We start from the raw sequence: 22,786 nt of genomic DNA, 5'->3' as shown, positions 1-22,786 counted from the left end.
TTCCTAATATCTGTCTGTTGATAGCATCACTAATCTCCTAGCAACTCAGGATCTAACCCTTATAGTTCTTTTCAACTCATACCTCATATCCAATCGGTTACCCAAATCAGCCATTTCTACTGCTACAGTATTTCTTGTATACATCTTCTCTCCAGTCAGTCTGCCACCATCCTAATTCAAGCCATTGATTTCTTTAGCCTGAACTCTTGTAATAGTCTGGTAGAAATTAAATCCGTGCTCTAGATGGGTTCTCACCAAGGCAGAATATAGTAGGCCTATCAACAATTTCATTTTGAATATTTTCTTTGCATCTCAGAGTGGGTAGGGCTAAGAAAAACAATTGATGGGAGATGAGAAGTTAGGTGGAAGATAAACCAATAAAAAAATGAATGTAGTAGTTCCAGAAAGGGAGAAATATGTATTACAAGCCCGAAAAGGCGCCCCAAGGCAAGCTGGTTGGATTCAAGGTGCTTCTCTAGAAGCTATAGCTCAGCTATTGAGGAATTGCTGAGAGTTGCAGGCCTGGGCTAGGATAAGTACCTGAAAACACACCCAAAGTATTGATTCTCTCTCTTTCTCTCTCTCTCTCCAACTGCTAATAAAGGTAGGAACCTTCTCCTCAGGTTAGAGGGATTCCTACAATATTGAGAACTCAAGTGACTTGCTCAGAGTCACATAACCAGTAAGTGTCAGAGGCAGGACTGGATCTCATATCTACCTGGTTTTGAGGCTGGTTCTCTACACACTATGCCTTGATACTAGGAAAAATATAAGAAAAGACTTGAAATACAAACTAATACAAATTATAGTCTTTTATCTGACCTACTAAAAGTCAGCGTGATATAGTGGATAGAGAGATCTTATTCAGAAAGACCTGGGTTTGTTACCATATAAGGGATGATGATCAAGCCACTTTACCTCTAAGTGACCCCCAAGCAACTCTCCAAAACTATTAACTGCCATGAAGGTAACAATCTATATTATTAAGACAGAGTTCTGGACTCTAGAAGATCCCTCTTGTGATAAAATCATGACTCTGGTACTGACATATCAACTACTCAAGTGGCCTGGGACTCACCCATTATTTCATTTGTGTAGGGAATTCCCAGGTAAGGAAACTCCTTCTACCAATATAGGTCATCACCTTTGGTTTTTTGTTTTTTTTGCAATTATAGTCTTAGAGGATTGCTTTGGAGAGATTAAGGGACCTTCCCATGGTTACATGGCTAGTATATGTCAGAGATAGGACATGATCTCAGGATTATTTTGTTTTCAAGGCCACTTCTCTACATACTATACTATTCTACCTCTCTACTACTTAAACTTAATGCCTAAATGACATGAATTAGTGTAAAGACTATGCATATTATGTGAATTAGGTTAGCTCTGTTGAAAATTTTATCTGATGAAGACACTAAATTGTTCACATCTACTCAGACTTCAAAGCTTTCCAGAGAAGCCTTCGAAGTGTTGTTCATGAATCATTAGTTTTTCCTCACAACTTAGAGCTCCTTGTGGGTAGAGACCCTGTGATTATTTTTCTTTGCATGTCTAGCATTTTGAATAGTAACTGGCATACAATATATCTTTAATAAATTCTTGTTGACTGACAACTTAATATGATTAAATAAATCATTGTTTGGGGTTGGTTCATCTCTAAAGAGCCTTCAACATTTTGCCTGTTGCAGAACCCAGGCCCTTCACTGGAGATTTCCCAAAGAGACTACCTTGAGTATGGCTTGACGAATTTGCTGTGTCTTGACACTGTAGATCACAGGGTTCATCAAGGGTGGGAAAAGGACTGAAACTGTGCCCATAAGCACGTGGACAACAGGAGAAACATGACGCCCAAAGCGGTGAACAATGGACAAGCCAAGCACAGGTACATAGAAGCACAACACAGCCAGAATGTGGGACACACATGTGTTGAGGGCTTTGAGCCTCTCCCTGGCAGAGGCAATGGAGAGTACAGTGAAGAGGATAATGGTATAGGATATCAATATGAAGAGAACATCAGAGCCCATGGCCAGCATAATAATACACAGCCCATAGATGCTGTTGAAGCATGTGTCAGAGCAGGCCAGATGAATCATATCCTGATGTAAGCAGTAAGCATGAGAAAGGGCCCCAAGATGGCAGTATTGGAAAGTGAACACGTGTAGTGAGGGGGCTGCTGAGATAGCAGCACTCCTCAGACCCAGTACTGCCCCAACCAGGGCCACACGGGGGCCAGAGAAGATTGTGGCATAGCGCAATGGGAAGCGAATGGCTACCAGGCGATCCAGGGACATGGCAAAAAGCACAGCAGATTCCATGAAGGAGAAGGAGTGGAGGAAATGCTGCTGGAGAATACAGGACACCAGTCCAATAGTCCGTGCATCAAACCACAGCACCCCCACTGTGGGTAGAGTCGACATGCATAGACCCAGGTCTGTCACTGCCAGAATTGACAGGAAGTAGTACATGGGCTGGTGCAGGGAATTCTCAGTGCGCACCAGGTGAAGGATGGTAATGTTGCCTAGGACAGCCACGAGATAGCCTGCAAAGATGGGCATAGAGATCCAGCAGTGAGCCCACTCCAGACCTGGGAAACCAGTCAACAAAAAGGTGGTAAAACTGAAATTGGTCCTGGGCAGGTTAGGCATCCTCGGAAATTCTTCCTGAGATAAATTGGTATTGGGTAGTTAATAGAATAAAAACAACAAAAAAAGTCCAATCCCTCCCATTAACCCCAGATTATCACTTACCTTCTGGTTACCCTGACCCTGAGCTGAATTTCCATGATCATTCTTTTTGACACAGGATTTACCCAAAGTTTTCATGCTCCCCTATTCTACAATGTCCTTCTGTATCCCCTGTCAACTGCTAAAACTAGATTGCCTTCACTGTGAATTTCCTCTGATAACCATATTACTGCTGGAGAAAAATACAGAGCTGTGATGATTTGACCTTTATTAAATCCATTTCATTTGCCATCCAGTGGACATTCCCTGCTTCTCAGAAATCCTAATATCTTCGATTAATAAATTAATAAATTAGTAAAAAGCTCTGCCAGATAGTTCAAGTTCTTCCTTAAAACCCTAGATACACCCAGCTCTTTGCAAATAGGCGCACATGCAAAAGTCATCTACAATGAATTCTTTGATTTATTTACTACCAACTAATGTTTCCTCTTAGATAAGTAACCTCAAAACTTTTGGCCTCAGTCATATAGTTTATAAAATGAAGTAACTAAACTACATGATTTTTAAGGTCACTTCTATCTCTAAACTTCAAGGATGCCATTCATAGAGAGGTCCCTCTTCGTCCCTCCTTTTCATCTCATATTCCCCTACTATCTTTTCTATCACCCATTCTCACATGAAGACGTGGCCTTTCTCTTTGCTGAGACCAGTACCTTTATATTCATGTGTTTTCCTATCCCCTCCATTTCTACCAGCAAATTACCTTCCCTCTCTCACTCTCTTCAATCTATTCCTGTCTACTCACATCCCTTCCTGTTCCAATTCATTCTTACCTCAGTTGCTAAAATGATTTCCCTAATATGCAAGTCTGAGGAAATCAGCCCCATCTATTTCTTATTATTTCCAGGATGAAAGATAGTCTTGGGCTTGGCATATAGTGTCATTCATTTTATAACCTGACCCCAACCATTCAGGTCTTCTACTTTCATCCCCTACCCACACTCTATGATCCAGATATACTAATGTAATAGTTATTCCTCAGACACCACACTTTATGTCTGTTTCTTCACCGTCTATCCCTCACACCTCTAATGCTCCCCTTTCTTTAAGATTTAGCTCAGATATTTTCTTGAGGACTTTCCCTGTTCCCCTAGCTGCAGTACTTTCCCCTTTGAGTTTATTTTCCTCTACTCTGAAAATAACTTGTATATACCGAATTATTTACATGTTTCTCACCCATTATAATATGATCTCCTTGAAGGCAGAAACCATATTTTGTGCCTTTCTTTGTATCCCTTGTACACAGTGCCCAGCAAATAGTAACACTTCAAAAATGCTTCTTGAGTAATTGACTGCCTGTGTCCATTGTCTCCTCCACTTTCAGTTGGAAATACTCTTCCTCCCAAATGTAATAACTCCTTTAATATACTATATTCCAACCACCCCACCTCCAGATCCCTGAGAGCGTTTTCTTCAATTTTGTCTTCTCATCAATATCTTTATTCTCTCCTTCTTCCTTGATTTTTTCCCCTCACCCTTCTAACATGTATCACTCTTCTCTGAGTTGAAAAACATTTTACTTAAGTCAGATGTTCTCTATACCTGCTATCCCTTTTCTTCTTTTTTGCCCTGACAAACTAAAAATGAATCTTTCTCCACACCTACTAAAATGTTTTTTCTAAGGTCACCCATATGGAAAAGAGAGAAAGAGAAACTGACTTGTCATATTCAAAGGCTTTTCTCAATTCTAATTCTACTTGAACTCTCTAAATTAATTCACACTTTTAACTCTCCATTTCTTTTTGAAAATCTTTCCTTCCTTAGATTCCATGACATTGCAGAATCCGAATGTCCTTTATTAACAAAATGTGAGAAATGGGTATTGTTAATACTTAAAATTCTTTCTCTCATATGCCCTCCTCTTCCCCTAGATCAACAATCCAAGATTCTGTTCTGGCCATTAGAGACCATCTTCTGGCCAGACTCAACTCCTCCCCAGCCCCAATATTCTCCACCAAATATTAATTTCCATATTCACTCACCTGTTTTCTCTGCCAGCTGGGTTTCCTGCCTACATCTGCAGAGCCAGGCCTATGCTCATCCTATCTGGTACCCAATCCCCTTCCCTGTGATGGTTGAGAGCCTCTGGGTTACCCTCTGCTACTGAGATATTTATAGCAGCTCTCTTTTCACAGATACTACCCCAGGACTTGAGACTGAGGCTCAGTAGTGACTCCTAAGGGACTCCTATAGTTCCACACAGGCAGCCCCTGGGGTCCTCTGGGGTCAGTGTTCCTCCCTCCTCCGCCCCATTCCCCACCTAGTGGATCAAGATTTCTAGGTTTCACAGGTAAAAGACTTTAGGAATCAACTAGTCTAACTCCAGCATCTTAAAGAAAGGAGCCTGAGGCTAAGAGAAAGGAAAGGAGAGGCAATGCTAATTAGCATTTATATAAGGCTTTAACATTTACACAGTCTCTCAAATACATTTTCTCTTTTGAGCAGCCTAACAAGTCTTTGCATTCATGAATCAAGTCAATAAGCATTGATTAAGTGCCTACTGTGTTAAGCACTGGGAATACAAAAAAAGGTAAAAAAAACAATAGCTCCTGCTCTCTGGGAGCTCACAGTTTAATGAGGAAGACAACATGCAAACAAAAACGCACAAACAAGGTCCATACAGGATAAAAGGGAGTGGTCTCAAAGGGAAGACATTAAAGTTAAGAAGGACCCGGGAGGGGGCAGAACCAAGATGGCAGGTGATAGGAAGGAACCCAGCTGAACTCTCTAAACATTCACCTCCTGTGCACAATAACTGCAGTGTTGTAATGATAATCAACTGTGAAAAACTTGGCTACGCTGATAAATGCAGCGATCCAAAACAATTTGGTGAAAATTCCAGGAACTTAGGGACTCAGAGGGCCAATTGAAATATAATTTTCTTATTTTTTTTTTGCACTATGTGTAATATGGAAATCTATTTCACCTTATTTCACATGTATAATTGATACATTGCTTGCCTTTTCAGTGGGTGAGGGAGGGCCTAGGAGAGAGGAAAGAATCTAGATGTCAACATTTAAAGGAATGTTTAAAATTTATAAATAATATTTTTATAAAATATTATATAATAATTCATAAAATAATATATATTTTTATAAAAAATAATATTTTCTATAAAAGGGTCTCCAAAAAGACCTTTTCACAGAAGATGGGATTTTGACTGAGACTTGAAGGAAACTAGAGAAGAAAGGAGGTAGAAATGATTAGGGAGAAAGTCCCAGGCATGCTGGATAGCTGATCAAAATGCCTGGAGTTGGGAGATAGTGTCTTGTGAAAAGAACAGAAAGAAAGTCGGTGTCACTGGATTGTAGAGTATGAGAAGGGGAGTAAAAAGACTGGAAAGGTGAGAAGGGACCAGATCATGAAGGGTTTTTAACCTCCAGGAGGTTAAAAGTTTCCACTGAATATTGAATAGGTGGAGAATCCGATCATCCAATATTTTAGGGAGATCAATGTGATAACTGAGTGGAGGATGGACTGGAGTGGGGAGACACTTGAGGCAGGAAGACAGGAAGATGGGAGGGGGGGGAGAGAAAGAGAGAAGGGAGAGAAAGAGAGAGAGAGGGAGAGAAAGGGGGGGGTGATGCTTTATGTTCAGGTAGCTTCTGTGTCTTCCTACCACAATGAAAAAATTCCAAATTCTTCTGTTTGTCTTTTAAAGTCCTTCACAGTTTGGGTACAATAGACATTTCCAGACCAAATTCACATTATTTCCCTTTATAAATTCTGCTTTCAACCAAACTCACCTACTGAATCCTCTGTATTTCTAACTCCATCTCCCATCTCTGTGCCTTTGTACAGGAAGTCTCTCAATCCTGGAAAGCTGCTATGCTTCCCTACCTCCCCTGCAGGCTAAATGTTACCTCCTGTCTCTGCAAGTTGTTGCAAGCTCCGACATTATTTCATATTTATTTTGTATTATTTATGCATTTTTTTCTTGTATGAATGTTTTTCACCTGACTCAAATATAAGCTCCTTGAAGAAGTTGTTTCACCTTTGTCTGTAACTTCATTGCCTATCAGAATTCTTAACTATTGGGAGTTAGGAAGACCTGAATTCAAATCTAGCATCAGACATTTACTAGCTAGGTTATCTTGGTCAAATCATTTAATCTCTATTTCCTCAACTGTAGAATAGGAATGATGATATTCTCCTTTCCCCAGGGTTATTGTGAGGAACGAATAAGATAATATTTGTAAAGTCCTAAGCTATCCTATATGCTAAGCACATAGAAGGCAATTAATAAATGTGTGTATATTTTCTCTTTCCTTGCTATAAATAGGTGCTTGATAAATTTAATCCACCAAGAAAAAAACCCCTTGAATGTGAGGATTGCGTTTCATTTGGCATAGTGCATAGAGCACTGAACTTGGAATTGAGAAGAAAATGCAGAGTTCAGTTCTAACCTTGGACACTTACTAGATGTGTGACCTTGGACAACTCACTTAATTTCTATGTACCTTAGTTTCCTCATCTGTAAAATAAGAAAGGTGGAATCAATGACCTCTAAGATCTCTCCTAGCTCTAATTCTGTGATCCTATGATCCTTTGAATTCCCATGGCTTAGCATAGCATAAGTACCTAAATATTTGGGGCTGCGTATAATTTTATTGAATCAAGATGAATTGATAGAAATCAATTTGTACAATTCTCCATTTTTCAGAAAAGTTTTAAATATTTATTTTCAATTGTTTTTCAATCTTTTTTTTTTTTTTTTTTGCCAAAGACACAGGAGTGGTTTGCCATTTCTTCTCCAGCTCATTTTACAGATGAGGAGACTGAGGCAAGCAAGTTTAAATGACTTGCTCAAGGTGGCACAACTAATAAGTGTGTCTGAGGCCTTTTAAATCTTACCTGTCCTTCAAGTACTTATCTGTATCTATCCACTGATGATGATGATGATGACTGTATTAATGATGAAGATTGCCTCCTCTTGTAAGAAACATGGGTGGAAGTCAAGACTATTCTAGGTCGGGCAAGGCTCTTTCTTGTGCTGACTCCTAAGGGTGGATTTTACCAAAGGCTCTGCCTTTTTTCTGTTCTCTTTCATCATACTCTGTCCCCTGTTGACTTTACCCAGTTATATAACTTCAATGGTCAGTTCCATGTTGATAAATTCCAAATAAGCACCTCTGCTCCAAACTGCTCCTATTAGCTCCTGCATCATAATTCCAATGACCTAAAGGACATTGTTTTCCGCTTATCCCATGGTGATTTCAAATTCCATATTTACAAAACACAGCTCATTACCTTCCCTGACTTCCCACCCACTCATACAAAAACCAAAATAAAAGAACCCTGTCATTCTTCCTAATTGATTCATGTCTTGATGATACTATCAACCTCACAGTCCTTTGCAACTCTTCATGTCTAATCAGTGTCCTAAATCAGCACTCTTGCTGCCATCATATTTCTTTTATGAAACCCTCTCTTCTCCACTCAATCAATCCAGTGGGTACTGAATATCTTTATGACCTAGTACGAAGCAAGTACAAACTAATAATTCCTACAGGTGCGGTTTGTTACTATACCAGCGAGAGAGATAAGAGTTTTGCTGGGGCCCATTCATGAGTAATTACTAGTCATAGTGTCCTTGGGGCAGGAAGAAACTGCCAAGGATAGTGTTTTGAAGCTAGAGAGAAATATCTTGGAATTGGAGTCCAAACACAGGCACCCAAGCGCCCCATCAGAAATACAACACAGCCAAGATACGAGACACGCATGTGTGGAGGCCTTTGAGTCTCTCCCTGGCAGAGGCCATGCAGAGCACAGTGTGGAGGATAATGATATGGAGACCAAGATAAAAGGACATCAGAACTCATGGCCAGTGTGATAAGGCACAGCCCATCGACGCTGTTGAAGCGTGTGTCAGAGCAGGTCACATGGGTCATGTCCTGATGTACACAATAGGCATGAAAAAGAGTCCTAGCATGGCAGTACTGGAAAGTGGATTGAGGGGGCTGCTATGATAGCAGCACTCCTCAGACCCAGTAATGCTCCAGTTAATGCCACATGGGAACCAGAGAGAATTGAGAGCAATGGGAAGTGAATGGCCACCAGGCGGTCCAAGGACAAGGCAAAGAGCACAGTAGATTCCATGAAGGAGAAGGAGTGGAGGAAATGCTGCTGGAGAATACAGGACACCAGCCCAATAGCCCGTGCATCAAACCATCGCACACCCAACACTGTGGGCAGAGTCGACATGCATAGACCCAGGTCTGTCACTGCCAGAATAGCCAGGAAGTAGTACATGGACTGATGCAGGGAATTCTCAGTGAAGGATGGTGATGTAGCCTAGGACAGCCATGAGATAGCCTGCAAAGATGGGCAGAAATATCTAGTAGTGAGAACACTCCAGGCCTGAGAAACCGGTCAACAAAAAGGTGGTAAAGCTGAAATGGGTCCAGGTAAATTAGACATCCTGGAAATTCTTCCTGGGATAAATTGGTGTTGGGTAGTTAATAGAACAACAACAAAAAGGCTGATCCCTCTAATTAATCACAGACTATCTCTTACTTTCCCTCTGCCCTAAATCTCCATAAGCTTTGCTTTTGGCAAAGGCTTTAATAAAAGTCTCCATTCCCCACCCCCACCTTTCATTCAATTCTACTGTTTCTTTCTATATCCCTTGCCAGTCCCTAAGACTGGACCTCACATCCACAGGGCATTTTCTGTGCTATTATTCCCAAGCTGTATTTCTGCTGGAGATGAATGTAGAACTGGGATGATTTGGCCTTTACTAAATCCATGTTTATCCATCATCCAAATGGGCATTCTCTGCTTCTTAGAAATCATAGTATCTTTAACTCATTGTCCAATAAAAAGACTCCCCAAAATAGTTCTTTCTGTCCCTCCTTAAAGCCTGAGACACTCCCATACCTTTGCTGATGAGCACCTATGCAAAAGCCACCAACAATAAGCAACTTCATCCATTTATTATCAATCAATATTTCCTATTGAGCAATCTACTTTAAAGCAGTTAGTTTCAATTACCTCTAAACAATGACTTCTAATGTCCTTTCTAGCTCTAAATTTCGAAATTTCTCTCATTTACAAAAAAAAGATCTCAGAAATTAACTATACTTTTATGTACGGTTGTGGGAGGGGAAGAAATGTTTGTATCTATGGAGAAGTGTTTTGTATCCAAAAATACAACACTATTTTTTAATATTTAATTTTAAGCAGAGGCCATTTCTACCTACATGGAATACTTCGTAGAGTCCTGCAGAACAATGCTAATCTCTTGTGATTGGTGTTTGATGCTATGATCAAGGGATACTGACAACGTTAATCTCATAATCTAACAATACATATAATTATTAAGCCAAAGTACTTAAGTATAAATATATTCAACACATCATTGTCTTTACGCACCCGTCCATTTCCCATCTAGGCTAAGAACCTTGATACATAAAACCCCACCAAAAAAAGAGGGTCAAGCAGATTTCCAATTCTACTGTCCCCCTTACCTTAGATCACTCAAACTTCTCCCACTATCATATCCTTCACTCTTGTCTCAGATAAAGAGATGGCCCTTCTTCTTGTAGAGGCCAGCCCCTCTACATGTACGTTTAATACTATATTCTCATGATTCTTTTATATTCTCCAGAAAATTGTCCCCTCCAGAATCCCTGTTCTCTCTGACCTTCAGGATTTCCCTATTTTCTGGCTCTTACTCTCTTGTCAATAAACACAGCAATGTCTCCCCCAGTCTTAAAAAAAAAAAAAAAAATTCTTTGCCCTACTATTCTAACTAGCTATTGTCCTATCTATCTCTCCTCATGTCAACTAAAGAAAGCTGTCTACACTAGATATCTCAATTTCTTCTCTCACTGCTAAAGTCTTGTACAACCTAGCTTTTGACATCACAGAACTAAAATTGGTCTCTCCAAAATTACCAGTGATCTCCTAATTGTCAAATCAAGTGGCCTTTGCTCAGTCTTACTATTCATGATCTTTCACTAGCTTTGGACAAAACTGACTACATTGTGCTACTAGATACTCTCTGCTCTCTAGGTTTTCGTGAAAATTTTCACTCCTGTTTCTCTTCCTATTTTCCTCATAATTCCTCATCTCCTTTCATGGTTCCTCAGACATTACTCCCATTAAACATGGGTGTCCCCCAAAGCTCCATCTGGGACCCTCTTTTCATTTCCCTCTATACTACCTCAGTTGACCATTTCATTAGTTTCTCTATTTTCAATTACCAGTCATATGTAGGTGATTCCAAGATGAATATATATATATATATATATATATATATACATATATATATATATCCCTATTTTTCTCCTATGTTACAGTCATCATATGCAGCAGTTGCTTTGGTGACATCACATAGGAGACATTACAACCCATAGGCATACCAAACTCAAAGTGTTTTTTAAAAAACAAAAACTTTACTTGACTCTCCAATCTTCCTCAATCCCCTACCCTGTTCCTATCTTTTTTTATTATTGTCCAGGGCACTACCATATTCCCAGTCATCTCTTTATTTGACGTCTCTTGTAGAGTCTATTGGGTAAGTTCAAGTGCCTCAGAACCCTACTTTGGGACAGTAAATGGCTCTGTTTTCAACAGCCCCTGCATGCCTCATCTTTACAGGTTCTCAAGACTTAAGTTGACCTTTTCTTCTCTGAACTGTTTGAAATCTATAATAATATAGTATAAGGAGCATATCAAATTATACTTGGTATCTACTTCCCCATTGGTCAGGAACTCTTTAGATGAAATGATTACTGCCTCCCAAAATTGGCATCATTCATACTTCACTAACCAGTTTTTCCCTTTAAGTTGAAAGCAGATCCATCATAGCTGTTCTTTTCACTTCTTTCAATTTTTGAAGAGCGAAATTATCCAGAAGACAAAGGCAAGAATTTGTTGTTCAGTCGTTTCAGTCATATCTGACTCTCTGTGACCCTATTTAGAGTTTTCCTTGCAAGCACAGTGGTTTGCCATTTCTTTTACCAGTTCATTTTACAAATGATAAACTGAGGCAAAGAGCTTGAAGTGACTTGAGCAGGGCCACACAGCTAATAAATATCTGAGGTCAAATCTGAAATCAGGTCTTCCTGACTCTAGGCCCAGCACTTTGTCCACTGTACCACCTAGCTGCCCAAGAATTTATTAACTGCTTGTCTTTCAGACCAGAGAATGTGCCATAATCTTAGAAGATCATAGACCTTAGTGATATTGAGACATATCATACCATTGGGTACTGGTCTGGGAGTAAAGAAAACTAGTTTTCAAATCCTGTATCTGATACTCATTGTCTTTGTGACCCTGGGTATGTCACTGAACCTTAGTTTTCTCATTTGTAAAATGAGGAGGTTGCTTTTAGTGACCCTTCCAACTATCAATCTAACATTTCATAATTATTTAGCTCAACTTCCTTACTGTACAGATCAACAAAGTGAGACTCAGGGAAGATAAGAGGCTTATTCCTTTAGTAGATAGGAGAGCCAGGATCCAAACTCAGGTCCTCTGACACCAATCCAATGTTCTTTCTATTTTACCCTCCCTCCTTCAGCAGATCCCCAGATGGTCATTGAAGTCCCAAGGCACAAGTATATTCTATCTCCTTATAGCTTAGTAATCTGCAACAGTTCCTTCTCGTTCAATTCTTCTGGGTAGTGGGATACCAGAAGTCTAGTCTTACCCAATTACTGATGTCCTTCGTCAGTCTGTGGGTCCTCACCCAAATGCCCTCATGCATACATCTCACCTCATATTCTTATGCTTTCAGAGAGGTAAATATCTTCCTGATTTTCATGATATCTACATTTTTAAACATCTCATTTGTTCCTTCTAAAAACATTAGCACGCTAATCACAACTGGGAAAACTGCGATGTGGGTAGAGAGCTAGTTTCAAAGCCTAGTAGAGTGATGGTCAAGTGGAGCCAGTATCCTTGCTCTCCTCCCAGGAGATTCTAGCAAAGCCATATGATGTTCCTAGGATTTGAAGTTTAAAGACACTTTAGGTATCTTCTAGTTTAACTCTACCTTTTCAGAGAGGAGGAACCTGAGAACCTCAATGGAAATGTAGGGTAACAACCTTTATATAACACCTTAAGTCTTATAAAACCCTTCCAATTCATTTTCTCATTTGAGCCTCAACAATATGTCTGTAATTTATTGCTATCTTTATCCCCACTTTTCAAATGATGTATTGAGACTGTGACATCAAAAGATTTGCCTCTGGTCACATAGTTACTAAATGACTCTGGCAGAATTGGAATATAGTCCTTCCTTACTCAGATAAGCACTTAATGCACAATACAACTCAAGCCCCCAGTAGAGCTCAAAGGCAGTCTAGGATAGTGGATTGCTACCTCAACAAGAACACCAGATTTGGAGGCCAAAGATCTGTCTTCAAATCTTGACTTTACTCCTAACTAGCTGTGTGATGATGGACAAATCATTATGCATCTCTAGGGCTTGGTTTCCCACTCTGTAAAATTAGGAGTTTCATTTAATTTTGTTTTATAAGGTAGTTATTTCCCAATCTATTAATTTTCCCTCTGTGGGTATGGGGAACATTGCCAGAGAATAATAAACTTGATTGCTTGATAGACTAGTCACCATCTCCCATATAAGATCTAGACTTCTCAGTGAGGTGGGGAGGGATTGAGAGAGGGAGAAATTTGGATGTGAAAATAAAAACAACATTTACATTTTTTTTAAATGAATAAACTTCATTTCTCCCCTAGAGCTGAGCACAGTGCTCAGGACACAATAAGTGAATAGCAAATAAATGTTGAATGAATAAATGAATGAATGAATGAACCAGGAATTCAGGGAATAGAGCTATGTCCAAAAAAAGAAAGGACCTGAAGCTGGAACTGAGAATTAGAATCAGAGAGGAATATAAAAGGATAGTTTTTATTTGCAGTGAAAGTGGCTTCCTCTAGCCCACCCCACCCCTTCCAAATCTGTCTAGCTGCTTCCTTAAATTACTTTGTATTTATCTTTTTTACCCCCGTTAAGTTATCAACTTTAAATAGAAAAAGCTCCACAAAAGGATTTTTGTGGTGGCCTATTGACTTACTTTTAAAAATGTATTGTTATCTACATGCTATTTTATTTTTATTTATTTTATTAAATATTTCCCAATTATATTGTAATGTGGTTCAGGCCACAGACAGGATTGTTGTAGGCTACACTGGACCCCCAGCCCTTTTGTTTGTCACTTCTGCCATGCAGGTTGCCTGTCCCATAGAATGTAAACTCCTTGAGAGGACAGAATGTTTCATTTTTTATCTTTTTTTATCCCATGTCTAGCACTGAGCCTAATAAATAATTGTATATTGACTAAAAGTACATAGCAAAAGAGCTGAATATCTAAAGTATGGGTGCTATAGTCCCAATAGCTAGTCACCAAGAGACAGGGATTCTAGATGTTCTTTAATTGTGCTTTGGCTTCTGGAGATCTGGGACTCTGTTCCTGGTTTAGATAGATTTGTGTTTATCCTACATGTAGAATTGTATCCTAGGGGACTTTATCCTCAGTCCAATTGACTTCAGGGATTATGGGTTCCTCAAAAGAACTCTTCTCCAGAGGTACTCTGTCCACATTGTAATTTTGAGGGGCTTACTGGCTTCTCCTTACATCAAAGGGAATCTGTAGAGCTAATGGATTAGATATGTATACAGTGGGGGTGAGGCTAGTGGTCTCTTGGGGCCAACTAGATAGAACAAAGGAAATGGGTCTGGCTTCAGCTAAAAATAGAAGATTTAGAAAGAAGGAGGTTTTAGTTCTGACTTTGTGTTTCATCTTTTTGTTACCCAGCACAATGATTCATATCTAGTAGAAATTCAGTAAATAATGGTTGAATCAGATCGAATTGGAAGACAGGAACAAGAGAGATCTGAGGTTCTGAATCAACACACCTCAGCTTGTTCTTGGAAGAGAGATTGTTGTCTGGGACGCAAGGTTTGCCTATAGCAAGATTTTGCCCAACTTGGTACGTATTTTGTCACAGAAACTGGCTCCTTATTGAAGTGTTCTTCCTGTGGTCTGATTGCTTTATTTTCATTTCGGTGACCCTGGAAAGAGTTCTGGACCAAGAATCTGTTTCTGTCAGTGTTTCTCAGAACCATCTGGCCATCACACAACTTTAGGTACTCAGGCTGATTATATACATCTTGTTTCTTCCCAGATCCCACCCTACCCAATAGGAAATATTTACAAATTTATAATATCAAACATATATATTACACATTTAGTCATAAAAATAACATACAGTTTGTCATGTTGTTGCTCAGTCATATCTGACTCTTCATGACCCCATTTGGGATTTTCTTGGCAAAGATACTGGAGAGGTTTGCTATTTCCTTCTCCAGATCATTTTTACAGATGAGGAAACTGAGACAACCAGGGTTAAGTGACTAGCCACAGCTAGTAATTGTCTGAGGCTAGATTTGAATTCAGGTCTTCCTGGTTCCAGGCCTGGCACTCTATTCACTGTGCCCTAGTCATAGCTACATATAATTCCCATTCACCTCTCTTACCTAAACCTGAGTCACCCAGTTTCATGATCTACCCCTCCCCCAAATCCCCAGCGTCTCATCAGTCATATTATACCTTTAGAACTAGAAGGAACCTTTAAGGCTCTGAAATCCAGTCCCCTGATTTTACTTGTCCAAGGTCACACAGCTAGCAAATGTCTCATGTGATATTTGAATTCAGATCTTTCTGATTCAAGTCCAACACCCTCTCCACTGTGTTACACCAATAAGCCTCCTGTAGTATAAGAATTCCTAGTCTACTCTATAGCCTAGGCTCTGTACTTTGTCAAGTTCAATAACTGTACTTTCTTGTGGTCAGAACTAAAGAGATGACAAGTCCCTAGGATTCACTTACTTCATAGCTGTGGAATAGGAAATGCCTACAGCACCATGATTTAGGAGATGTGAGCCTGGGGACTGTTCTGACCATCAAGTTGGAAATGAACTGGCAGAGTGGAAGAGGCTAGTTTCTTCAATAGCCCAGGGAGCTTGGGGTGGAGTGGGGGTAAGGGGGTGTCAAGGGGAAAGACAACCAGATGAGAGGGGAGAAGAAGTCCTCTAGAGAAAATTATTAATGTCATGGGGAACTAAAGAGGGAAGAAACTTGGGCACAGAATGGACTGAACCAAAGAGGTCAGAAGGGGAAACAGGTCAGAGGGTCTCTGAGTAAATCTTATCTGTGTTGGAAAAAGCTAGTACCTGTGTCTGATAGTGTCCTGGATGGAAGCTTCTGTTTCTTTAAGTTCTGAAAGATTTTGACTAACATTATCATCAAAGACCCAATCCAGTTCAAGTGTCATCTCCTACATGAAGCCTCCAGCAATAATGATCTTCTGTTTTTGGATCTCACATAGCATTTTGTGTCAAATTCCTCACCCCCACCCCCAGCTCCAACTTCACAAGTTTTGTTTTCATTTTTTTGTAATGGGGATACATGTCTTTGCATTAATGTCAAGAATGTTGGCTTAGAGCAAGAGCTAGGACCTCTGCTTCAGAATTGAATTAAACTGAATTGAATCAAAATATTGGATACGATAAACTTATTCTGTCTTCCATGCCTTATATACCATAGTACTTACAAGGGAACTGCAGACACTTAGATCAGAGGTATAGGAGAAATGAGTCAAATTCAACATTTCTAGATATATCTCAATGAAAATATGAGCCATGATGTTTTCATTGATAACTCTGGGTTTGAAATTGGTCCATCTGTCCACAATGCACATCTTACATTTTGTCTTATCATTATGTGTGTTGATGTCTTACACACCTACTAAATGCTGAGCTCCATGAAGGCAGAGATTGTACATTTAAAATACATATTTTCTCAAGATAGAGTTCAACGTCTAGCACCCAGTAGAGGTTTAATAAATATTTGTCATTAATTGAATATAAAAGAATCGATTATTTACCCTACTCCCAGGAAAGTTTTCATTGACCCTCGTACCTAGAACTCCATTTCAGATGCACCATGAGCTTGACAATTGCCCGGCGTATCTCCTTGGTCTTGATGCTATAGATAATGGGGTTCAGCATGGGAGGCACAAATAGGTAGATGTTAGCCATGAGGAGGTGGACAACAGGTGAAGCATGCTTTCCAAAGCGGTGTACTAGAGACAGCCCCACCATAGGCACAAAGAAAATCATCACAGCACTGAGATGTGAGGTACATGTCTGAAATGCCCGTAGCCGCTCTTCTCTGGAGGCCAGACCCATCACGGAGTGGAGAATGAGTGCATAGGACAAGGCAATGAAAACCAGGTCAAGAATCACCGTAAATACCACCAGTGTCAGCCCATACAGATTGTTAAAGGTAGTGTCCGTACAGGCCAGGTGAATCACATCCTGGTGCAGGCAAAAAGAGTGAGAAAGGATTCGCCGTCCACAGTATGGAAAAGCTTGGAGGAGAAGGACAATGGGAAGGAGAGCCACAGGACCCCTGAGGATGATGGCAAGGCCAACCCAAGTCACTCTCTGGCCCATGACAATGACTGAATACCTCAAGGGGCAACAGATGGCCACAAAACGGTCAAATGACATGACAAGGAGCACAGCGGACTCCATGAAGGAAAAGGAATGGATACAAAACATCTGGAACTGGCAAGTGCCAAAATTGATGCCCTGGGAACCAAGCCAGAATGTGCCCACTGTGGTGGGCAATGTGGACACTGAGAGGCCAAGGTCATTGAGGGCCAGCAGTGAGAGAAGGTAGTACATGGGTGTGTGGAGATGAGTGTTTGTCTTAATGATGAACAGGATGAAGCAATTGCCCAAGATGGCCATCAGATACATAAGGCAGAAGGGGATAAGGATCCAATGTTGAATGGCCTCCAAACCAGGGAAACCAATGAGGTAGAAAGTAGGACGGAACCCGGTGGCATTGATGAGGGGCATAGAATGAGGACTGAAGGGAAGTGGACCTCCTTTCTGGAAAGCAGGCTGAAAAGAAAACCATCAAGTGTCTGTTATTTATTAATGAGACATGTCAGAATCAGAACTCATTTCTTGTCTTCATTAACACATCACTATCCTCCTTAACGTATACCAATCTCACCCTATTCATTGTCATCTGCAAGGAAGATGGGAATCTGACCACCTGTCTCTTTCATCTCCACCCCTATGATCTGTGAGTTTTCTAAGTGACTCTTACAATACTTCCTCATCACCAAGCCACTTTGTCCTAATAACAGTAAAATCCTGTCATTAGGCATGCTGGAGTGGATTTGAGCTGTATTATTTTTTTATAGACAGAGTTTCAAAGTCTAACCCAAAACTTCATAAATAGATTTGTTTCTTCTTGAACTTGAACAAAGAAACAGTAAGGTCATTTGGGTGATAGGTTTGTGGAAGGGAGTGGAGGTGAGAAACTTGATCAGGAAAAGAAAGCATATTTTTTTCATCCTGCTCTTTTTTTTCCTATTTCATCCTTGATCAGTCTTAAAATCCTGATTTTCTACATCTCTCAGTATGGAGTTCATTTTTGGCTCAGTAAAATGTTGATAAGACCTTATGCTACATCTGGCCTTTATCTATTGATGCAAAATCATAGTGGACTATCTAACAATAATAGTATGTACATATATATGTGTGTGTATGTGTCTGTGTGTGTGTATAAGTATGTATGTTGTGTCCCACATTCCAATGTAACCTCCTTGAGGTCAGGAACAGTTTTTACTATTCTTTTTATTCTCAGCTCTTAACATAATACTTGACACATACAATGTGCTTGCTAAATATTTGTTGATTGAGGGATTGATCATAAATAACATTCTCTGATTATTTATTGTTAATATTAACTGATGCTGCTTTAGTGCTTTGAGATTTGCACATTCCTTTTTCACACCTTTTTTATTCATTCTTGAATTTCCCACAGCAACCCCTCCTTACATCCTTTTAGCTGAGAACTTTTGCCTGATATTTCAATGAAAAAAAATTAGGCCATTCCCCAAGAGTTCCGTTTTCTCCCTTATTGTTATCTTACATCACTTGGATGCCTTCTGTCATTGGATCTCCTCTGGCATACCCATTACACATGAAGAGCCCTCCCTTCCTCTTACTAAGGCAAACCTCTCTACATGCACATGATCTCTTGCCAATCCAACTTCTCCAGCTACCTCCACTGTCCCTCCTCTCTAATTTATCTTCAATATCTGTTTCTACTGGTTACTTCCCTAGTGCTTACAAACATGCTCCTGTCTCCTTCATCTTCAAACAAACTTTATTTGATCTTTTTAATCCCTTTATCTACTGTCCCATATCCCTTTTCCCTTTTGTGCCTAAACTCCTGGAGAAGGCCATCTATAACTCCTCCTCCATTTACTTTCATTCTTAACTTTCTATAGTATGGCTTTCAACTTCAACATTCAACTAAAACTGCTTTCTTCAAAGTTACTAATGATCTCTTAATTTCCAAATCCAATGTCCTTTTCCCAATCACCATCCTTCCCAATCTCTTTACAGCCTTTGAAACTCAATTATCACTTTCTCCTTGATACTTTCTTCTATCTAGGTTTTCATGCCACTGTTCTTTCTTGATTCTCCTAAATGTCTGACTGTTCTGTCTCTTTTCCTTAGTCTTCATCCACAGCATACTAGCCTGCAGTGGAAAGAAAGTCCCAAGGATTTGGTCTGGGACTCTTCTCTTCTCCCTCTGTATTGTTTCACTTGGTGATCTTGTCAGTTTCCAGTTTTTAATCATCATTGCTATGCAGATGATTTTCAGATACTTATCCAAGTCAAACCTCTCTCCCAGCCTCCAATCTCCCATCTCCAACTGCCCACTGGACCTATTGAACTAGACAATATATAGACATTTTAAACTCAATCAAAGCAGAATGCATTATCTTTTCCCCAAAACTTCTCCCTCTTACTAACTTCCCTCTTACTGTCTAGGGTACCACCATCATCCCAGTAATCCAGGCTAGATGTCATGACTCATGTATCATGCTCCCATGTTATCCTTCTTACTCAATGAATTCCAGTGGTTCCCTAATTGACTCTAAGAAAAAAAATATAAAATATTCTATGTGGATCTCAAAGCCCTCAGTAATGTGGAGATTTCCTGCCCTTCCAGTCTTCTTACTCTTCTCCACACAATCTGCACTCCACACAACAATTCTCTTTGTTGTTCCTCTCACAAAATACTTTAAATGTTGACTCCAGCTCTTTTCACTGGCTGTTCCCCATTCCTGGAACTCTCTCCACATCTCCACCTCCTAGGTTCCCTGGCTTCCATTGGGTCTCAGATCAAATCCCACCTTCTGCAAAAAGTCTGTTCCAGTCTTCGTTAATGCTAATGCCTTACTCTAAGATTGTCACCAATTTATCCTATTTCTTGCTCGTACATAGATGTTTGTATGTTTTCTCTCCTCAGACTGGGAGATCCTTGAGAAAAGGAACTGGCTTTTGTTTTTCCTTTCTTTGTTTCCCCAGAGCTTAGCACAGGCCCTGGCACATAGTAGATGCTTCATCAATACTAATTAACTTGACATGATTGATACATATTAATAAATTATTTCATGTAAGCCTTAAAGTAACTTTGTGGAGTAATTACTATAACTATAATTCTAATTTTACACATCATAAAACTGAAGCTTTGAGTGCTTGAAGGACTTCTTAGTTTTCACATATGATGTAAGAAGGTTAAGAGATAAAAAGGGTATGTGAAAAAACAATAGACAACAAGGGTCAATGGCAAGATTTCTATCCAGGTCTTTTTGACTTCAAGTCCTAAACTCTTTCTGGTCTACCACACTGTCTCCCCCACCCAAAATAATCAAAATTCTATACCATTCCTATCAAAATCACTATCAATGTCACTGTCAACCTCATTTCCATGATCTTCCTTACCATCATTGTCAATTTATTATTGTCACTTCCTCATTCCCTAGCCTTGACTAGTTAGCTGTCCATCTGTCTTTGATGAGGACTAGCATGATAAGATCTGATTAGCCTGTTTCTAGTTCTAGGTGCTGTAATTTCAAAAAGGCATAGAACACTTAAACTAATGCTTTTCTAAGTTTATTATAATGTTTTATCTTATATTACACTTATTTATATAGTTATCTATGTATGTGTTTTATCTAAGCTCCAGAAAGGAAGGGATTATGTATTAACTAAACACTGAATCTCTGAATACTTTCCACAATGCCCTGCTTAGGTGTTTAATGAATTCTTACTGAATTTCTATAATGGATAACATAGGATTGGTTGAAGAGGAATCAGTGCATTTGAGAATGAACTAAAAATAAATAGTATAAAGAGTATTGAACATGAGATCACAAATCCCCATTACAAACAACTTGCTCCACTCTTTTAAATATATATTTAATTTGTTGTGATAAAAAATAATCAATTGGGGGTGACAAAAAGAATTGTAGTGTTAGAAGAGGAAAGAGAGAGGCAGAATAGAGTAAATGATATCAAAAGAAGAGGATCAAAGACTTATTAAAGTAGAGGGAAAGAAGGGAAGAGGGCAAGAACCTTAGGAAGAACTAACAACAGAGGAACAGTAAAGGATGGAAGATGAAGGTATGCTGTGTAGCTGTCAATGGGTTTCTGAATGTCCATGACACAAAGAATTGTGACTGAGGGTTCCTGTGCTCCAGTAAAGATCAAACAATGGGACCATTTGATTAAAAAAAAAATCACTTGTGCACAACTATGTACAGACCAGGCACAAAGAAGAACTTTATGACGGGGAAGGTTGTTTGATACTAGAATAAATAGCTGAGTCTTTGAGCTTAAGAGATAATTCAACTATGCCTCAACTGGTGAATGAAGCACATGATTTCTCAAATTCCCCCATGATTATGATAGAACACACACACACACACACACACACACACTCAAACTGAAAAAAAATGTACTTGCTAATTGTAGGATTTTAAAAATTGTTTTGTTGTTCTTTATTTGTTTTTTATTGTCTCTGAATGAAAGAATAGGAAGGGAGGGAGCGAGGGAGAAGGAGAGGGAGAACATTTCCCATATTTGATCTAAGCATGGAGAGATGCGTCTGTGACAGAAAGGAAGAAAAGATGAAGAGAAGGCAGGGAGACATATGAGTGCAGAGAGGAGGATTTGGATTTGCTAGCCTGAATGCTGAGTGACTGGGGCCCAGGTGTTCTGATTCCTAATCTGTGCCCCTGTCAACCCCTGAAAAGAGTTCAAGGATTGATAGAACGCAAAGCAGTAGACAATAGGCTTCTAGAAGATTGATAGCGGTATAGTACAATGGGAAGACTTAAAGTCAGAAAACCTGGGTATAAATCTCGTCTTTAACATCTATTTTATGTATGACGTTGGGCAAATCATTTAAATCTCCTTATACCTCATTTTCATCATATACAAAATGAAGAAGTTAGACTAGATGGCTTAGGAAATTCCTTCTAGTTCTACAGTTATGATCCTTTGGAAGGAACAAGACCTTCCCTTTGACATTCCAAGATGTGTGGGATCCCATAAGATTCCTTAGCCTGCATTGGAGTAATTATACTCCAACCTTGTCTCTTTCCTTGTTCCTGCTTTTACTGTCATATAGTAATGATAAATTGTCAGAACCTAAGTAGATCTTAGAAGTTAGAAAGTTCAATCATCTTATTTTACAAAAACAAACAAGCAAAAACAAAAATGTCAAGTAGATAAACAAATAAAAGGAAACTGAGACTCAGAGAAGGAAAGTGACTTGCCCTAGGTAACACTCAGCAAGTCAACAAATATTTATTTAGCATTCAAAGTGTCAAACCCTGTGCTAAATTCTGGGAATACAAAGAAAGGCACAAATCAATACCTGCCCTTGAGGGGTTCACAATCACAGAGTTCTGACGTGGTAGAGGAGGAGATCATTTTCAAGCCCTCTGATTCCCAATTCAGTGTATTTCCCACTATTCCTGAATGTCGTAAATCCCTGCCCCACCCTCTATCCCTCCCCAACCTTACAGCATCATAACATGGATAATTAGGACAGATCTAAACCATGAAACACTCACTGGCTGCTCTCCAACTGACCAGGTTTATGTCCTACTGACTCTGACTT

The 22,786-nt window shown here is 39.6% G+C and overlaps 2 protein-coding genes and 1 pseudogene across 2 annotated transcripts; all 3 read right to left on the bottom strand.

Moving 5' to 3' along the window:
- Nucleotides 1-1,700: 1,700 nt before the first annotated feature.
- On the bottom strand, nucleotides 1,701-2,645 carry LOC140508730 (olfactory receptor 51L1-like). Its single transcript, XM_072616612.1, has one exon. It carries the CDS (start codon nucleotides 2,643-2,645, stop codon nucleotides 1,701-1,703), a length of 945 nt encoding a protein of 314 aa, XP_072472713.1.
- Nucleotides 2,646-8,430: 5,785 nt separating this feature from the next.
- On the bottom strand, nucleotides 8,431-9,141 carry LOC140507581 (olfactory receptor 51L1-like; annotated as a pseudogene).
- Nucleotides 9,142-16,683: 7,542 nt separating this feature from the next.
- On the bottom strand, nucleotides 16,684-17,646 carry LOC140507580 (olfactory receptor 51M1-like). The gene has a single exon (XM_072615612.1). It carries the CDS (start codon nucleotides 17,644-17,646, stop codon nucleotides 16,684-16,686), a length of 963 nt encoding a protein of 320 aa, XP_072471713.1.
- Nucleotides 17,647-22,786: the final 5,140 nt, after the last annotated feature.

The sequence above is a fragment of the Notamacropus eugenii genome, chromosome 5 (assembly GCF_028372415.1).
Source record: "Notamacropus eugenii isolate mMacEug1 chromosome 5, mMacEug1.pri_v2, whole genome shotgun sequence".
In the NCBI taxonomy this organism is placed as follows: Eukaryota; Metazoa; Chordata; class Mammalia; order Diprotodontia; family Macropodidae; genus Notamacropus; species Notamacropus eugenii.
The sequence above is the reverse complement of the archived record's forward strand: the minus strand, read 5'-3'. Positions and strand labels throughout refer to the sequence as shown.